The sequence below is a fragment of the Manis javanica genome, chromosome 2 (genome assembly GCF_040802235.1).
Source record: "Manis javanica isolate MJ-LG chromosome 2, MJ_LKY, whole genome shotgun sequence".
Classification (NCBI taxonomy): Eukaryota; Metazoa; Chordata; class Mammalia; order Pholidota; family Manidae; genus Manis; species Manis javanica.
Window position 1 is genome coordinate 100134926 of NC_133157.1, and position 17175 is coordinate 100152100.

At 39.2% G+C, this 17175-nt stretch overlaps 1 protein-coding gene across 4 annotated transcripts in view; it reads left to right on the forward strand.

Moving 5' to 3' along the window:
* The window catches only part of NRP1 (neuropilin 1), a 137605-nt gene that overhangs the window by 38920 nt on the left and 81510 nt on the right, over positions 1-17175 (forward strand). For all 4 annotated transcript variants that reach the window (XM_073228962.1, XM_073228961.1, XM_017677045.3 and 1 more), the window contains exon 3: positions 14723-14904. In XM_073228962.1, the coding sequence (XP_073085063.1) occupies positions 14723-14904 (182 nt within the window). The remainder of the gene's footprint in view (positions 1-14722; positions 14905-17175) is intronic.

Genomic DNA, 17175 nt, shown 5'->3' on the forward strand with positions numbered 1-17175 from the left:
CACTGACAGCAAGGTCCCAACCCGAGCGTGAGGACTTGGCTCTGTCTAGACCACCATGATACCCTCCACTCCATCCCAGCCATTTCTGGGTGAGGCTGGGTGAACAATCCAGTAATTACTCAGCTGATTCACTAGTCAGTTCAGGAACAAATGCCTGTGAAACCTGTAGTTTAACAAAATCAGCTAAGCTGTCTGGTGGTGATGGACACAGTTGCCGTAAAGACATTTCCACATGTCACTGCTCCCTCTCTCTCGTCAAGCTTGTGAAATGACCAGCATAAAGCTCTCTCAGCTTTTCAGAAAAGGTGCTATATAAATATAAGCTATTACCACTTTTTTTCACCAAAAAGTATATCACAAAGACTAAGAATACTTTCCTCCTTAATTGTAAAGCATAATGGCAGTTAAAAATCAAAGCTTTTATTAATGGCCTTCTACCATTTGTGTGGAAAATGTCCATTGAAGAGATCAATATTATTACTGTTCAAACACTTATACAGGCTGTGTTTAACATATCTGTCACACATTAAAGGGAAAGTATTTTTGAAGACATTGGATTTTAAAGAAAAAAATAGAAAAGCATCAAGTCGAGGTTATTATTTTTAACAACCGCCAAATCCAACATGACTTCTACTTCAGTTTTTGAACTATAGCCTGGCTCTGAGAGCATGTTTGTCACTGAATGATTAGGGAGGAATTAAGACACAAATAATTGATATAAAGGCCATTGGACATCTAAATTTACAAAAGCCTATTTTAAGGTTAAAAAAATTTATGAAGGCTATGTGTGTGTATAATTAGTGAAAATGGCTCTTTTGCCCATGTCTGGGAAAGAAAATTATTACAGCCTGAGTCATTAAGAAAAGTGTCCTGGATCAGTGGCACTTTTACAGTACAGAAAAAATCTTACTGTATTACACACACACACACAATGTTAAAGGGACTATCATTGACATGAAATTATACAGTAGTGTGAAAAGGGAGGACTAAGGAAAAATTCAGAGTAGAAATTTAACAGTGACAAAAATAGCAATGTTCTTTGTCCAGAACTGGGAGTTCTTGGCTGACATGCCTAGTTAGTAAAAGAAAAATCAGCAGAGTAAATTCAACTCTTTCTTTGGCATCTGAGAGCCAACCCTCAAAGTAGATGTGGAAAGTGCTTGTGTTACATTGTCACCTAGGCATTTCTTTGGTCCTCTGGCTCCACCCATGGGGAGACCAGGGTCAGCCCTTCCCTCTGCCCTGGGCTTCTCTCCATTTCCTGGATCCTTGATCCACAGAGCTGAGTTTCTGTTCCCATGAAAAGACTCTGCCTCTAGATTGCCTAGTCCCAAATCAACAAGAAGGGCAGAGACCAGAGAGTATGGGAACAAAGGGAGAAGAAAGGCAGGGAGGGTCTGAAACAGAGAGAAGAATCGAAGTCTAGCCGTCCCCTCTGCCCTCGGTGACATGGCTGCCACCCCAGATCCCCAGAACACAGGTACAGACCCTTTGAAATACATACATGTGCTCACTGTCCTTGTAATTGCCAAAATGAAGATGTCTCAACAACCTTCAAGCAACTAAAAAAATGGTTTCTTGACTTAACCTGAGTTTTTGCTTATGGTTTAAAAAGCGTTGTCTAAGAAGTGGGTTCTTTAATTCTTTCTCATCTTATGCTACCAGAAACGTTCATGCCATCAGGGCCATGGTGTGCATCCACAGGATACCTGAAAGGCTGTCATGTGGAGAAGGACTTAAATGTGGTTTTTGGATTAATGGAGGACATGATATTAAATACTGAAGAAACTTTTGTTGAGGGAACAGATCCGAAGCAAAGTAAGGAAGATCTGGGCTAACCGCCAGGGTGCTAAGATGGGTCCGGCTCCCATCTGCACTCAGGGCCCGTCCTCTTCCTGTAGGTCTCTGAGCAACGCTGAGCAATCCCTTAGCTGGAATCTCAGATTGGAAGGTAGACCTTGATGATCACAAAGACCCTTTTCACCATCCTCTAATAAAATGAAATGAAATGGTTTGTCTTCCTCATGATGTAGGAGAAAGTTGTGGTTCTTTTATGAACTGGATTTGAAATATTATTCCAGTACCTTAAGTGTTCTGGGTTTTGGTTTTCAAATCTGTAAATTGTACCATTTGTCTATCATCCCTTAGAGCTCTTGCCATTGTAAACTTTTGCTAGTTCCCTTCACGGCATCACCTTCCCATGAACTGGCCAGTAAAACCGGGCGCTCCTGACTCCTGCTCTCAGGCCCACAAACCAGTCAACCGGGCCAAGTGCATTTGTCAGCCTCCATTGAGCCTGTTTTACCAAGTATAAGCGCAGTCTTAGGTATCAGCATTGTACTTGCTTAGCCAGAAACAATTGCCAGAACAGTTTTTCAAAGCACTGATTCAAACTAAATTCCTAACATTTAGGGTAGAATAGAAAAAGAATTAGGTTGCCAAATTTTATCTCTGTCTTTTCAAATTTATGTCATCATTTACAAAATGGATTCCCTCCCTGAATTGTTTTTTATTATTTCTGACTTGTGGCTAGTTTAAAGTGACTTTTCAAAATAGCTCATAGAAAAATACCTTCCGACCAACACTTGTCCCACAGGTATTATCTAATAAAAGGGTCTTATGATCAATGAGATTGGCATACGTTGGGTTAAACCAAGTTAAATCAAGGTTTTACACCTGTGGGACTCCTCAGAGCCTGTAATATATTGACATAAATTGTGAATATTCATGAAAGGAACATAACAACATGCCACATTCCCAAATGATTTTGGGAAAAAAATTTTTTGTGAAGCATTTCACAAGACCAGTATTCTGGGGAACACATTTTAGGAACAGTTCTCTGCTGTTTCTGCTTCCTACTATAAAAGAGAGAGAGAGAGGAGGGTGGGGGCGTCGGGGGGGGGGGGGAGCCAAGAACAGACTGGATGCAGTGAAAACAGTGATAACATGATCTAGGTGATTTGTCATTCCTAGAAGGGAAAAACAATCAGAAGTAATGAATTATCTGAAATATGGTATATTCTTAAAGTAATACAATGATTTCAAGAACTTTCAATGTTTTAAAAGAAGTTCCCCCTGAAAGGATTCTCAAAGGGCCTGTTTTCTTGTACGTTTGTAAATGAGCACTTATTTGCTTCCAAATAATTCAAGAACTAAAATGCTGAAAAACCACCTGTTCCCATCTATTTCTATGACTTTACACTATCAATTCTCTTAATAAAACTTTTATAGGTAGATAAAGTGCAATACACTTTAGCCCTCTACATTAAGCATTCAAAGAAATTAGGCTGTTTAAATATAGTGAAATGTTAAATCATTTTATGTATTCTGGTTTTCAGTGAAAGAAAATCTTTTCCTTATGGAGTCATTAGTCAAAGTAAGGAAAGTAATGCACAGCCTTCTCTCTCCTGTGCCTACCTGTCTTGTTTTTACAGCTGAGTCTTTAGTGTTGCCAAGGGGAACGTTTTATGCCTTTCCGTAGCTTATGTTGTGTTTAGGAGAAGGGAGCATTTGGAAATGCTCCCTTTACACTACCTTTTGTTTTACCTCACTTGACCATATTCCCTTTTCCTTTCTGTTAAGCTTGCCATAAAGATATCCAGAGGGGTTGGGGAGTACTTTAGATGGTAGGATGGGGATCTGATCTGGATGAATTAAATCCATGTTCCAACCACAGAGCCATTTCGGGGGGCTGACCCTTTATTCAATCATATGGTTAAACTTAGTAAGATGGTGCCTCTGCTCTTAGACTACTGGTATTGTTTATGGTCACTGCTTTCCTTTCTTCTAAAAGCACAATTACTCCTTAAGATCTGTATAAATCATGAGGCCACCTAAGGCATTAAAATCCTTGAACTTGTTCCTAACACAGAGACAAAGTCTTGCTCTCTACCAATTAATTACTCTTCTGTAAGGCAAGTCAGTGATAAGAAAAATCATGTTCACTAATATTTGGGCCAAAAACCAAAAATTCTCTGAAAATTTTATTTTTAACCAGTTTGCAGCTTATCATATAGGGAGGAAAAAACCTACTTGACATTTGAAGTATTTTATGTGCCCAGAGGTCTTTCTCATTATAAAAATTATTCCCTAAATTACAAGTTAACTTCAAGTTACAGAATATATGCTATGTTAGTAAGATCACTAGTGGCCCAGTTGTCTGCCGTTAATACACCTGCCGTTTGGCTTACTAAAATTATAAATAATGAAAAAAAATGAATACAGTAAGCATGAATACATGAGATCCTGAAGGTGACTTACAGTGAACAGTAGGCATCTTTCAAGAAACATTAGGGATTAAGGAAAAAGAATTTCTCTATGACATGGCATATTTTTCTCATGCATTTCTTTCTAGTATCATAAATACATTATGCCCATATCTAAAAGATTGGTGTTTCCTGGTTGTGGTTAACTTAGTGGTTTGTATTTGAAGTAAACTTTAAGGGTCTACTGAACAGGACACCATAATTTCAACCTGAGTTAGAGCCCCTAAAATTCAGTTCAACCTTGCTTTCACTACTGCTATCACTAAAACCAGGAGACATCTAATACTGTCACTACACCTATTTTCTTCAGCATTTTTTGCTTCTCACTTCAGAAGAAACAGGTTGTCATTTTAAGATGAGGAACTTCCCCATTCCAGAGCGAATCATCTCACTTACCTGACACTGAAAAAGTTCTGTAATTACTGCCAAGAAAGAAAAAAAAAACATAAAAAAACGAGTATTTGCCAACTTTAGTTCCTGCAGCTCTGATTAGCAAAGTACCTAGATCCCCACTGAATAATTACTAATTAATCAGGAGGATTTTTTTAAACTCTTAAAATTAGCAAATTAGGTCATATAGTCTAAAACAGAAGTCTTGCTTTATTTCTTTTTCCAAAGAATGAAAAAGAAAACTTGAGAGTTATAATTTCATGATGCTATAAGACCCACTGCCTTTCCAGAATGGGAAGCTGTGCCCGGATGCTTCCACCCTACCGAAGGAAGGGATTTTTCAAGCAAATTCAGCAGCTCATGCTGATAGCACTAATCCAACTGCAGATGACTAACTGAATCGGTTGGGTATGTCAGTGTAAACACTTAACAGATTTAGTGATTAAAAAAAAAAGTCGTATCTTAGTATATATTTGTATGGTATGATTTCTCTAACTCCATTACTTCAGTGGTTCTAACTGATTGATTTTTGGTGGTAGCACTACTGTCATTCCAATAGTATTTTTCAGAATATCAGGTTATGATCCTATTCTGAGGTTAGACATCTCCTGACTGATAGATTTCCCTCTAGGAGATAGCAATAGCTAAATTTCCTGTACTACCTAAATGACAGTGTTTTGAACTATGTAGCATACATTTTGGAAAGCAAAGCTGTGCTCCATTTAAGTTTCTAGTATTTGTCTCTCTTTTTCTCCTCCATTCCAGCCTCACTTGGAAAGGGACAGCAAGCCCCTACAAAGGCCATTACTATATTACTTTATTTAATCTTCCCTGTCATTCCTTCAAGTTCATTACTATTTTGTCCATTTTTTCTGTGAGCAACTGAGGCTCACAGAGGTTAATGTCCTGCCCAAGGCACTCAGCTAGTTAGTGGCAGAGTATGAGGACTTGTCTCATTTGGGCTAATTTGGCTGCCTGATGATCAGTCAGGCAGGGGGACACCTTCTTGCATCACTGTCCCCTTTGGCATTTTGTGGGAGGTCAACCATGGTGACACTTCTTGATAGATCGAAGGTGCAGGAGTGACTCCTGAGGTTTGGAACTAGGACTAGAAGTCAGATCTTACCATTCCAGCAATCTTTCCACTGGACCAAAAAACATTTTTTTAAGAGATTCAGTTAACTTTCAAAAAATGATTCCCTTTGGAAGGCTGAAAGAAGAGGAGCAGAAAAGAGAATATCCTTTATAGGAAAAAAAAAAACTGTCTTAAAATAAAGATATAAGCATTTCAAGTAAAAAAAGGAGGAAGTGAATGTGTCCAGAAAGCCCCCTCTATCACTTCTTGATGGCTGACTTGCTGTATAAACCCATCTTGAGACAATCCATAAAAGTAATTCTTTTTTTTTTCCTGAGAACAGTGGAAAGTTGGCAAGAAGTAAAGATTTTCTATGAAATAGGGAGGCAAACAAGTTGTAAATGATGTTAATATCTTCCAGATGGCCCAGTTTTACTTGGGAACTGAATTTATTGTAATTAAAGGCATGTGAATTTTTCTATAAATACTAAACTTCGCAAATTTGACACTGGAAGACACCATCACTTGTAGCAGAGTTGTTTTAAGAGAGGTGTTTCTTCTTTTCCATTTAAAATGAATCTTTGGATTTTGTAATCTGAGTTAAATCAGAAATATTTTCCCATGTGAAGGATTTTTTTCATCTTCCATGCCAAGAAATCTTAATTATGAAGAGTCCTTAGAAATGACAAATTCAAACTCCAAAGATTTCCATTAAAATTGTATATTTGGACCATTATTTGACACGTCTTGAATTCTTTTATACATTTTTTTTAAATTAAGCTCTTGTAACTTTTCTGTCTGTGGACATATGTGTTGAACAATCTTAGAAGGTCTGTTTTTGCTTCAGTCGGGAGTATGGCTCACTCCAGAAGCCCACTTACCTCTCACTACAAGCAGTGCCTGTGGGCTCAGGGCTGTCAAACCAACAGCCAGTATGACACGAGAACATTGAAATCACTTGTTTCCCAGTCCTGCCCTTCACCTTACCCTGGACCTGGATGCCACTAGTCTGCTCTCTCAGGTGATTAAGTGAATAATCCCTCTGCCTTTGCTTTCTACTGCAGCTTCCCAGCTCCGTGAGCTTGGTCTGAGGTAGCAGGCAGAATTCTAAGAGGGGCCCCCAACATCCCCAGTTCCCTGGTGTATACACGCCTTCTCCCACTTAGTCAACCATTAATCTAAGTGCTGCTGCAAAGAGATTTTGCAGATTTAATTAAGTTACCAAATCAATTGATCTCAAGAAAGGGGGATTATCCTGGGTGAGTCTAATCAGGTGAACCCTTAAGCAACATTGAGCTTTTCCTGAGGAGTTTTGAAGCAGGAGAATTCACTGTGAAGGAGATCCTATGCTGTTGGCTTTGAGGCCGGAAAGGGCCACGTGCAAAGAATGCAGGTGGCCCGTAGGATCTGAGAGCAGCCCCAGCTGACAGCCAGCAAACGAATGGCAATTACAGTCCTACTACTGCAGGAAATGGAATTCTGCCACAATAGCATGGGCTTTGACAAGCACGCTGAGCTCAGTGAGAACACAGTCATGCCGACACCTTGACTTCCCTCTTGGGATACCCTGAGCAGAGTGTACCGGTCACACCGCACCAGACTTCTGACCTATAGAACTGAACTTATAAATACATATTGTTTTAAGCCTCTAAATGTGTGGTGATTATTTACATGGCAATAGGAAACAAATTGTCTCTTACCTACTGGATGTTTACTGTCTTGGTTTCTCTTCTCCTTAGATGGTCTTGACCGGCCACAACCCATTGCAGCCCTATAATCCCTCACACAATCAATTAATTATTATCTTTTTGCATTGGTAGAATGAAAGCTGTTTAACATCTTTTTTTAGTTTTACTCCAGTAAAACTTCTTCCTTGAACATTTTCTTTCTTCCCTTTAGTAATGCCTTATTTCCTGGGACTGTTACTCTTATACATTTTATTGTGTTATTATTTAACCTATTAATCACCAGTTTTCTACAGTTGCAATAAAATTATTATTATTCATTATTATGATCCTGAGGTATTATGAAAGCTTAAAGATGAAAATTTTTCATGTGTGAGATTAGCATGTAAGTTTAACTGTACTCTGGGTATTTGAGAACGGGCTATCTGACTGTCACTAACCTTAATCAGAGGGGCCACATTCAGGGAAATTTGTTAGGGGGACTGTAGGATGTTAGGATTTCCTGGAGGAGATTGACCTAGAGGTCCATAGACAGATGTAAGATTAGCATTGTGTGGGCCTCTGAGGAGGACAATGACATCACAAAAGACAAGAGTACTTGTAACACTTTTTTGTTCCAAGAGAGGTGAGGGTTTGGCATGCCTTTTACAATCAACAGAGAGCCATGTAGGAGAGGTGGTTTGGCTTAAGTATATCCAACAGCCCCTGAGCAAAGCCACCTGGTCTCCTTAGCACCTCACTCTTTCCAGCTTCCAGCCATTCAGGGCACCATCCCTGTACTCTGGAACTTGTCCTCATTTTAGAGCTAAGCAGATAGGTGAAACCTTGGACTCTCAAGCTGCTCATAGATTGAGCCAGTATTTGGAGGATAAGATCAGAGAAGGAACTCAAAGGTGGGGCAATGGAAATGCTCCCAGAATGCTAATTCCCCACTCAGTTCAACGGGATTACCACTATGTCACAGGGGGCTGCCCCCAACTGAAAAACTGCCATCTTGCACCCAGACAAGGTTAATAACATAATACTTGGTGCAAATATGCATAAGCTTATACAAGTACAGATGTAGTAACGCTATGGATTGAAAGTTAGGGGTGTATCAAAAGTATTACTAGACTTGAGGGGTATATCCAAAGGACTACTAGAACAGAAGTCAAGTAAACAGAATTTTGGAAATTGTCATAACAAGCAAAAATGAGCCCCAGTTTAAAGACTAATGTCTATCAATCCTACTTATAGAAAGAAGAAAACTGTATACATATAGTATAAAATAAAAATATGTTTATGTATGTATGAAAAAGTATATATGGAAATATATATTTAGGAAAAATATTTGACATTTTAATGAAAAAATACTTGGTAAACTTAGAAACAAAATTTAAGGGGAAATACAGCAATATAAAAAACAAAGCAATATTCTGTCAATAGTGCAGATTTTTAAATTGCATACAGATTTTGAATGGCTTCCTTTGATTTTGGCATTTAACCATACTCTAGGAGCTGGGAGCACAAGAGCCAGATCATAACCCAGCCTCTGTTCCTCTGAAAATGCGGAGGGTTTCTTTGGCAGTTTCTTAGGCTCAGGCCCTCTCCCTACTCCTAAGCCAGCATGTTGCCAACTCCATGCTGGGGGAGTGCACCAGGCTGGCTCTAGCCCTGGTGGTGGTCAGAAGAGCCTGCCCTTCCTACTTACCCATCCTGGGGCATGGATCGGCCTGCATGAGCTAGGCCCTGCCCCTGCCTTGTCCTTCCTGGAGCTTCTGTGTTCAGGCCTGGGATGCTGGCACTAGGAAGAAAACAAAATTACAGTTACCATTCAGCACCACTCTACCACCTATGTGTGGTTCATCTCTCATGTGCAGGCTGAGCTTAGGTTCTAGTTATGTGGTGCCTGAACACCCAGCCTGAGCAGGAGGACCGGGACAGCTGCGGGAGGAAGCCCATTCAAGAGGGCATCATCAATTCCACCGAAACTTCAACTCATTTGACCCCTGGAGGCCAAGAGCGCTCTCTGTCTCTTTGTCTTTCTTTCTCTTTCTCCCTCCCTCTCTCTCTTTCACACATACTCATGCACATCCATCTTGGCATGGACCAAGATGTCTGTTCATGTAGCTCTGAGCACACTGTTTAGAAAAATGAGTATTAGGTGATGTGGCATTTTTTCTGGCAGCAATGACAAACTGGAAAATGGGTGAGGAGTTGTTAATGAACGACTAAGATAATAAGGCCGTACACATTCCCCATGCCAAAAAATTATGTATGAAAGGGAATAAGAGCAGATACTGGAATCGTTTGCCCAAGAGTAGGCATAATGTTGGAGGAACACAAATTTCATACGTATGTGTCTCACCTAGAGCTTGTCCAGTTTTGGGCTCCTTCTGGGATGCTACAACCTGAGAACTGCCTTTCTGGGATTACTGCAGACTATGTTGGGTAATCATCTGAGAGCACTTTTGTAACATGGAAATTACTATGCAAATGATAAGTATTATTGTCAGCATTTTAGAAGGTATGAGATCAAATCCAAAGGACTTTAACTTTTTAGCATTAAAAAAAATGAAAATCATACAGAGTCTCATTGATACAGATATTTTTTAAAAAATCAAAGCTTTTGGTATTTCCAAACAAAACATCTCAAAACATAATGTTTTCTGAACAAGAAATAAAAGTGTTAGCTAAGTAATAATGTATTGATTTGACCCTTTATATATAGTTAATGCTTTTCAAAATAACTTTTGTTTAATTAAAAAAAATACTTGATCACTGTAAAAATTTTGAAAAATCCATAAATGACTAAAGAACACAGTCTTACTACCCAGAAATAACCACTTAGTAACAGCTCGGCATATTTTCTCCCAGTTTTTCTGAATTAGAACTGAGAATATACTGTACATGAGGTTTTATGTTCTTTTTTTTGTTTATGATAGGTATCATAAGCTTTTTCCCTTTGTTTTAAAAAATCTTTTGTTGTACAGTTTTTTTAATGGCTGAATAATATTCCATGATATGAATATATCTAAATTCCTTCTTGTTTCCTTCCTTTCTGCCTTATTTCCATTTCCCTCATTATTATAAATAAAGCCTCAGACAATATTTTTTTGCCTAAATAAATAGGCTTAGAATAGAGCTCTAAAAAAAAAGCACCTTTCCTAAATGAAAGGATGTGAAAGTATAAGGCTTTTCGTAGCTTGATTAGGACATTGCAAGCCAGCAAGAACTTTTAGGGGATGAACCTCATGTAAAATCAGTCAGAAACATAGATGCAGACTAATTGGCTGCTCCTAGAGTCATTGTATATTTTCACTTCCAAATCCTCTTTCTGATACTCTGAGAGAAAAATCTGTTCTCTTCTGGGGCATATGTAAGGTAATTCTTGGACGGAAGCATGGTAATCGTTTACAGGTAGTTCAGTAGGAATAGCTATTCATGCCTCATGCAAAAGCAACCAGAGATCCAAAGAAACACATTTTTGCAGGTGAAAGTTATGTTTGCCAACATCGTTTCTCACTCTGGTTTATGATGTTAGGTATCAGATTTCTCCATTATGAATGTACGAATGCATGTGGGGGCTGAGCCTCTTGGAAGGAGATTAAAAAGACACTACCACCTAATATCCCCCCTTCCTAATAATTCGAGAATGTCTAGAAGCTGTGAGGGGGTTGGTACAGTAGCTCCTTGCACAGAGAACACCCCATAGAGGATTAGCTTTCTTTCCATTAACGGGCTCCACACAGAGTCAGGAATCATTTGTACTCACAAGAGAAAACCCGACTTAAGTAAAGTATGCTATTTGTCTATTCAGCACCGCATACTTATAAAGCGTTGGAAACCACTCTGTAGTGACTGAATCCATTTCTCGTTTTCCCATCACTTTCCCCCCAACTTGGCCATTTTCCTAAAACCGTAATTCAAACTTTCCAAAAGAAAAAAAAAAATCTCTGGGTAATCCTTTCAAGAATTCTTAGAAGGAAATCTATTCCTTAATCACTTTTATGGGAAACCTAACTCGTGATTACTACTAGGATTCAAAATGTTTCACCCCCCTCATATGCCTGGTAGGGTGGGTGTGGAGAATATATCAGTAAAAAACATGTTGGCTTAAGCAGTTTGTGCTCTAAAGTCAGGGACACTGGTGAGAAGAGCCACCCAGTGGATTATCCCCTAAAACTGGAACTGTGTGAAAATGGGTTTTAATTGTAAAAGTGTCAGGGAGGGAGATCTTTGCATTACCTCCCAGTAAATATATGCTGCCTCACCATTATTAACACAGAAAGGGAAAGCTTTAAGGTGGGAGATTTGAGAAATGGGAAGATGCCTTATCAAGGAGGGATGGTTGGCTTCTGAATAGTTTAAAAATCCATGACATTTGCATTCCTGGGGCCATACTCAAGAGATGAGGTTTAAGGAACCTTTACTGGCTGGGACCAATGTGTGCACTGCCCTGCACAAAAGCATGGTGTGCTTGGGACCCAGACACCGCCTCCTTGTCAACCTGGAGTGTTCTTCCAGAGCAGGGCTCCAGACGGACAGAAAGGCTGACCCCTTCTCTAGCTTTTATGAATTAGATTCCTAAGCCTCAGTTCCCAGTCCTTCTCCAGCAGCTGGCGTATGTCAGTTCAGAATGAGAGTCAGACAAGGGCATCCATCTCCAACTTTGGCCATGTCTGCGGTCCTGACTGGGGATCTTGACATTCCAAGAGCTGCAGTGTTTTCCACACTGGCAGCAGTAACGGAGCAATGTGCAGCCGGCTGGGGGATTGGAATTTGCAAACTCAGTATCCTGGGCCTCAGGCCAGTGCAGGCTGGGCACGTTGCTGGGGTGACACATTTAGTCTCGAGGGAGGGACGCTGGCACACCAGCTGCATTCCTGGCACCACGTTTGCCAGCAAGAAACTTGTGGAGCAGGACTGGTATCAACTCCAGAGGGAGATGCAAGCTGCTTTCTTAACTTCTTTGGCAATACTATCCTTTGCAACTTGTGCCCATACACCCTCCTGAATATTTACATGAACCACTATTTGTGATACTCTTTAGGGCCCTGTTGGATGATGCTTTGAAGGGAAGCACTAAAATGATAGCATTCCAGTTTGTAAATGTAACTGTTGTGTCCCTGAATAATTCAATTTCCTAAAATTGGCACTTAACGATGCAATGACTTATCTCTTGCTGGGAAGAGATTCTAATCCCTCTCTCTCCCTTTGAAAAATTGCTTTCACTGTTGCCAAGTAGAGAGCCTCGTATTTACTATTAGATGTTACATGCATTGAAGTACCAGCTTCTTTGCCTGTTGTAATTCACTAGCTCTCTCTCAGCTGAGTCCTCTCATACCTGGCGGAAAGGGCTTCTTACAGAAATGCCCTTAATTCTTAAGAAAGCCTGACCCTTCTCTCTTATTTGTGCTTGGAAGGCAAAATGCACTAGGATTTGGCCACTTAGTATTCAGACCGTGTCAAGATTCATGTAAAAAGCCTATATGGCAAAGCTGGAGGTACAATGCAGACACAGTCAACAGTTCAAATCACAGTTAAATTATAGGCAAGCCGGGGGCAAAATATGCAGGCCTGTCTAGTCAATGAAGCAGTAGAGATAAAACGAATTACTACACACATGCCAACTTGGGAGGCTTTCATGAACACAGAGACGGTGTGCTCTCCAGCTGCCCCCAGTTGACCGTAAAGGCTAGAGAAGATTTTGAATATTATGCTTTCTTCTTCCTCCTCCTTCTCCTCCTCCTTTTTGACTCCTCCTTGTCTTCTTTTAACATGCAAAGCACTTCCCAAAGTATTGAGAAACGAACAATTCCTCTGTGTATTTCCATAGCTTTGCAAAGGGACAGCGATGGCTGCTAGCTGGCCAGTGATTACTATGCAAACATCAGATGTAGCAGAGGAAATGGAGTTAATACAATAATTCACATATGTTAATGCTTAGTTCCATCAATGTCAGCTTTATTTTCTTCTTGATATACACAAAGCTGGCACACAATCTTAACTGATGAGGTAATGTCATTTTTAATTTACAGAGCCTTAAGCTGTCCATTTTACCTCGTGATATCATCTTTGCAGTTGTCTCGTGAGACTTTACGTAAACATAAGTCATGTGTCCTGGACAGTTTGAAAAGAGGTTCTTAAAGATAACATTGGTCATCATTAAGATTTCCCCCACTTTGATCTCTTTTAAATTGTCAGATACAGTTTATGTTACTGCCATATTTTACCCATTCCTGAAATGAATATGTCCCAGGACTTTTGAACCAAGTTTAAATCAGAAATAAAATCAAGGTTAGAAATGAATGCATTCTAATGTTTTCATGTCAGCTCTAGAAAAAAATGTAGGAGACAAATCAGATTATCTGGCTCCTAGGTGACTTGTTATGTAAAAAGAGAGGAAAGAGCTAGACACTAAGAAATATGTAACACCAAACAAACAGAAATCTTGGTATTTTCCAGGGGGGATGCTAGTTTATTGGAGATAAAGAAGCATATCTGTTATCTCAGTGTGATCTTAGGATAACACTTTATTGTCACTTCCCTTATCATTTGTCAACTTAGTGTATTACTGTTAAGCTTTCAATCGCATCACTTTGTTGATTTCAAGTACGTCATGTTTTCTTATGAAACAACAGTATTCCTTTGAAGATTCAAGCCTATAGGTATGAACAAAGTTATTTCCCATTTTTAAATAAACTTTTTTATTTGGAAACATTATGGTCTACAAATCAAGTATAGTTTTTTGGGGAAAAGGATGTCTGTTAACCACTGTGGATGCTGACAGAATTTTTTTCTAAGAACTCTGGACTTCAGTGGTATTGAGTTAAATAGTAAAGAATCTGTTTATTATTCTGTGTCCATATGTTTAGAGGGTTGCTCACAGAAATCAAAGTATTGTTCATGGAGAGCTCCAGCCAAGGAGACATTTTGAATTCATAAAAGAACTTCACAGTTTGAAAAGAATGCATAGCATTATGTATTGACACCCCACCACCATAGACAAAGGAATACAATTTAATAATAGAGATTTGTGCTCATGAGATTTTTCTTTTCTTGTTAATTGGTTACTTTAACTGACATTGTCTGCAAGTATAATGCACACCATTATTCCCACTAGTTCTGTGTTGCCAGATGATGTATACGGACATGATGCAGTCCATTTTAATTATTTCATTTTGCTCCATGAAATACAGGGCTGAATGCAGACAGCATGTTTTTTTTTCCTGGAAGACTATGCTTTAGAATACTGGTTTCTGAATTACTGAAGCTAGAAGGGCGTGGCTCACTAAATAATGCTTCTTTCCATTTATATCTTCTAGGTATGACTTTGTGGAAATCATCGATGGAGAAAATGAAAATGGGCGCTTGTGGGGAAAGTTTTGTGGAAAGATCGCTCCTTCTCCTATAGTGTCTTCAGGGCCATTTCTTTTTATCAAATTTGTCTCTGACTATGAGACGCATGGTGCAGGATTTTCCATACGTTATGAAATTTTCAAGAGAGGTGAGTAACATACAATAGAACAAGTATTATTAAATGATCATGAACATAGAATTCATGAACGACAAAGAGAAAGATGAGGAGTCATGCTTTTATCCTTTCATGGAAAAGTATATATTCCCATTACAGAAATGTTGGGAAATACTTTAAACAAAGGAAACTCACCCAATGTATTTAGGAAGTATGTTTAATTTCTAAAAAGCATTTCAGGCATCAAATCACATGATTTAAATGTGTTAACAAGTGTTTAGAGGGTATATATTCTGTGAAAATCTTTTAAGGGCATTTTTCAAAAATAAGTCTGATTTGCTTTTGAAGTTTCGTCTCTTTTATTAAAAATGCATGAGTCCCCCTTACCTTAAAGCCATGTACATCCTGTTTCCTTTATTTTATTCAAAATTCAAAACTGATAGTACCAGGGAAAGCAAGCGGTCCACTATCCTTAGCAATTGGAAAAAGAAGAGGCTTTCCATTAATGGAGGGACAGTTGGGGGAAGAACCCCTCAGAGGAAAACGAACTGTAATGCTGTAAAGGGCACTCCCCTTGGGAAACAAATATCAGTCATTCTCTCCAATGTAATCATGTACTAGTCTTCTGTTACAATGGTCTATATCAAGGTAGTATGGTATCTGACAGTCCATAGTCTCCCAGCTTTGAGGAATTAAACATTCATATGAGACACTCGGTCAACAATGTGTCTTTATCTGGAAGTCGCTATTTTTCACAAAAGCCAGTAGATTCTTTACATGGGTCAAATTCACCCTTTTGTTTTAAGTTGACATTAATGTGTGGGGGATCCACCCAGGGATAGTGGCTCAAGATTTGAATGTATTGTCCTAGAATATAGGAGAAAGCTTTTTTTAATAGAACAAAGTCTAACTCCACCAATTACACATTCTTAGCAGCAATTGAAAGTAATGGAGAGACATCATTAAGAGTTTCTGAGTACAATGGTACAACTTCTTAAAATTTCAAAGAAATATGTCACTTCCCCATATAAATATGGATAGATGGAGAAAGCTGTCTTCAAAAATCTATCGAAGCACATACACACTTAGAAAAACTACAGTGTGAATTATAGTACACATATGTCATCAGTATGCATAGATGTGACAGAAGTACATATTGTGTCAAAAGCTGTTGTACTTGTTATACAGATCATGTTGTGCATGTATGTATATGTACACACACACACCCCTACATTTGCATGCACACCTGCGTGTGACACTATCAAAGAAAAGGGCATCAGAAAAAGGGCTAAGAATAGCCTTTCATTTTCAGTGTTTCTTAAAGATCTGAAGATGGTTGAAAGAGGAGAGATTAGTCACTAAGTCACTAAGAATTTTTCATCTTCCTTCCAAATGATCTCTGCTCCCTGTACTTCTGTTAACCTCAGATACCCCATAATTTGCCTGTCCGGCTCTCCAACACCAGCCTTGAGACTTGAAGCCTTACCTTGTTCTTTCTCTTCTTGCCTCTGTATAGCCAATAACACTTCTAGTTCTTTTGAATTTTCATGCAAATTTCTCGGCATGTCACAGCTTCCTCTCTTTGCCCACTGCCATTCACCAAATTGGCCCGATTTGTGGTTCTCCTTATGTCCTCTTATCCTACACGTGGCTTCACAGTCATCCAGCCTCTGTCCTCAGAATGCCTGTAGCAGATGTTTGTCACCTACTAGGTCAAGCCTCAATGTGCCATCAGTCAAGCTCAAGGCTTGACATCAGCTGCCCCCGTCTTCTCCAGCTTCTACTCACACAAGTACACTGCCTGGCTTCTTGCCATAGGACAGTACACTGGGCAGAGTCCAGCAGACCCGAATGTGAATTTTTAATGCTGCCACAGATGATCTGTGTGAGTGATAGCCTCAGATTCCTCATCTGAAAAATGGAGACTAGGAATATAGCTCAAACTTCTGAAGATTAGGTGAAACAAAAACATGGAAAACTTGTGCCAGTGCCCATATCCAAAGATGTGTTCAGTAGACACTAGATGTTATGGTGATTGTGGATAAAGCTGGTGCCTGCAGATTTCAAAGTCTTTGCCCTCCTATAGCTTAGGTCCTTGACCTGCATGGAAACCTGGCTCTAAACTTAGTCTTCTCAGGAAGCTCTTCCTAATTAATCTGTTTTCTTTTTTTAGACATATACCCAACTTTTTCCCCTACCACCCTCCACACACATATGTTTCAGTAACCAACAAGTTTCTTATTATTTTTTAATTTCTTCATGTGTGTATGTTTCAATTTCCAACTAGATTGGTACCACCTGAAA